The sequence below is a fragment of the Peromyscus californicus genome, unplaced genomic scaffold (assembly GCF_007827085.1).
Source record: "Peromyscus californicus insignis strain IS unplaced genomic scaffold, ASM782708v3 Scaffold_7__1_contigs__length_154581171, whole genome shotgun sequence".
Classification (NCBI taxonomy): domain Eukaryota; kingdom Metazoa; phylum Chordata; class Mammalia; order Rodentia; family Cricetidae; genus Peromyscus; species Peromyscus californicus.
The window spans coordinates 64,404,364-64,407,228 of NW_026294595.1; the positions used below are offsets into that span (position 1 = coordinate 64,404,364).

A 2,865-nucleotide genomic window follows, 5' to 3' on the forward strand; every position below is an offset into this window, starting at 1 on the left:
ATGCAAATTCAATAAACATATTGATGAATTCATAAATACAGCTTCATACAATTGTGTCATGTACTTTAATCATATTCTGAACTCTATTCACACCCACTTTATCCCTCAACCCCCACCAATGTCTTCTTCTCTTTTGGAATAGTTGCACTTCTCTTTTTATGTTACACAAATGTTTCTCTTTTCCTGTTGTAAGATATATTAACCTAGGCACAAATGTTAGGGAAGCACTCCCTCAAGGGATCAAAAGTTAGCATAGCTTTAAAGGCAGCTGGAAAAACAAAACAAAACAATGCTGTTGATCTCTGGTAGGAAGGTGTTGAGAAACACAAGGATTTCTTTAGACAAAAAGGCAGTAGAAAGATGGCTTAACAGAATTCCAAAAGAAAGAAAGCAGTTGCCAAGATATTGGGAAGCCAAAGGTACAATGCTTGAAAAAACCGTGAATCTTATATTTCAAATAATCTAAATCACCTCATATATCTCAGGTAGTTATGAATATAAAACATCTTCATGATTTCAAGGGAAGGATGGGCATTTTTATTCATTATTCACTTATGAAAAAAAGACAACTTCTTATGCGAAACATAAGATTCATGAAAACTTATGAGAAAAAAAAAAACTTCTGAGAAACAAAAGTTACTTGGAAAAGAAAACCGTCTATTTCCTCCAAAGTTTCTTCATAGCATTTTTCATCTCTGTATTCCTCAGTGTGTAGACAAAGGGGTTCAGCATGGGTGTGACGATTGAATCTGACACAGCCATGGCCTTGTCTACAGGGTAGGTAGACACAGGCCTCACATATAAGAAAATACATGGCACAAAGAATAATACAACCACTGTGAAGTGGGAGCCACATGTGGAGAGAGCTTTTTGTCGCCCCTCAGAATTATGAGTTTTTAGAGAACACAAGATGATTATGTAAGAGGCAATTAGAATAAGGAAGATGGCCACACACATCACTCCACTGTTGAAAATGACAATGAGGCCCAGGGTATGAGTGTCCATGCAGGCCAATGTCAGCAACTGAAATAAATCACATAAAAAGTGATCTATGATATTGGGGCCACAGAAAGGTATTTGATACATGAAAAGAAGCTGAATAGTTGCATGTGCAAATCCTCCTACCCAAGCTCCTCCCAACAGCATACAACACATCCGAGGACTCATGGTAGTCATGTAGTGCAGAGGTTTGCAGATGGCTACATAGCGATCATAGGCCATCACAATAAGCAGAATGATCCCCACACCTCCAAAGAAATGTTCTGCAAAGAGCTGGGCCATGCAGCCTTCAAATGAGATGGTAATATTTTCAGAAAGGGAGTCTACAATCAGCTTTGGGGCAATGACAGAAGAATAGGTGACATCCAAAAGGGACAAGAATGTGAGGAAAAAGTACATTGGTGATCTCAAACTCTGACTTGTGATCATGGTCACTATGATGAGCACATTTCCCAACACCATGACCACATACATGATGAGAAACACAGCAGAAAACAACTTCCGCAATTGCCAGTTCTCTGTAAGACCCAAAAGTATGAACTCTGTCACATTGTTTTGATTTCCCATTTATCTTGTAATTAGCATCCCAGCTCACCACTGTAGAACCTAAAAAAGAAATGTGATTTGAAATTAATCATTATTGAGCTTCTAAGTCATTAGTTCTTATATTGACTTACTGTATTGCTAGCCACTCTGCTGTATATGGTAGAATAATTTTTCTTTGAATTCTAATCATATCTACCAGTATAGTGACACATGGCTGTAATCTCAGCACTTACTTGGAGCCAGCAAAAGGAGAAGTTCAAGTCCGAGGTCATCCTTGGCTGCATAGTAGTTTATTCCTGATTAATCTGCATAAGACTTTTTCTAAAAATAAAAGTGTTCTTTCAGATTAAATGGGTTCTTCTCTCTTTTATGCTTCCTGGCGATTATCAGTGTGCAGCTTTTGACCTGTATGGGTGGTTAGGCTCCATTTGAAAAATAAAAATACTGAGGCTCACTACGCTTAGAAATATTGTGATTTCAGCATATGGCCAGCATTTTCTGACTTAATATGTAAGAAAATTTAGTTAATTCACTTAGTCTATTTTTCTGTTATTGAAAATGGATTTTTTTTTCATACAAGATATTCTGATTATGGTTTCCCCTCCCTCTACTCCTCCTCCTTGCTCCACTCCTCCTCTGCCATCAGGATCCACCCCCTTTCTGTCTCTCCTTAGAAAAACAACCTGGCATTTATGGGATAATAATAAAATAAATATAAGGTAAAACAAAAACTGACAAATCAAAATAGGATGAAGAAACAAATAGAAGGAAAAGAGCTCAATAAAAGGCACAAGAAAACTGCAAAGATGCAGAGACAGACTGTGTGTACATTCAGAAATCTCATCAATACACAAAACTCGGATCCATAATACATGTGCAAATCCTGTATTAAAAAAAGATAGATAAAATAAAAATTTAAAAGCACTGTCACAACATTATGAGACAGGGAACCTCCAAAGATGCCATTTTCAAAACTATAGTAATGCCTCTGTAATTTCTTACTTTCCTTCTAATTTCAAAATTTTATACATAATACTGATTATCATCTAATACCCAATTAGTATTGATCAATGATGATGAATTTCTATCGTGAAAATAAATGGAAGAATGGAAAGCTGCATTTCTTGCTTGGAATTATATAATTTCTATTTTGCAGAGTCAGCATTTTGTAACAATAATAATTAAAGAGTAGGTCCTAAATTTGAGATTGGGTACATGAAGGGTTAGAGGGGGGAATAGAAGTAGATTGAAATGGTATAAATACAGTTATCATATATTAAATTCTCAAAAAAATGAAAAATAAAAAGATATAGGAAGCAT

At 35.9% G+C, this 2,865-nt stretch overlaps 1 protein-coding gene across 1 annotated transcript; it reads right to left on the minus strand.

Moving 5' to 3' along the window:
- Positions 1–657: 657 nt before the first annotated feature.
- LOC128102562 (olfactory receptor 4C6-like) lies at positions 658–1,566 on the minus strand. The gene has a single exon (XM_052726428.1). It carries the CDS (start codon positions 1,564–1,566, stop codon positions 658–660), a length of 909 nt encoding a protein of 302 aa, XP_052582388.1.
- Positions 1,567–2,865: the final 1,299 nt, after the last annotated feature.

Bases quoted from the DNA above. Each gene is read 5' to 3' on its own strand.
- LOC128102562 (XM_052726428.1), bottom strand. From the start codon at position 1,566: ATGGGAAATCAAAACAATGTGACAGAGTTCATACTTTTGGGTCTTACA.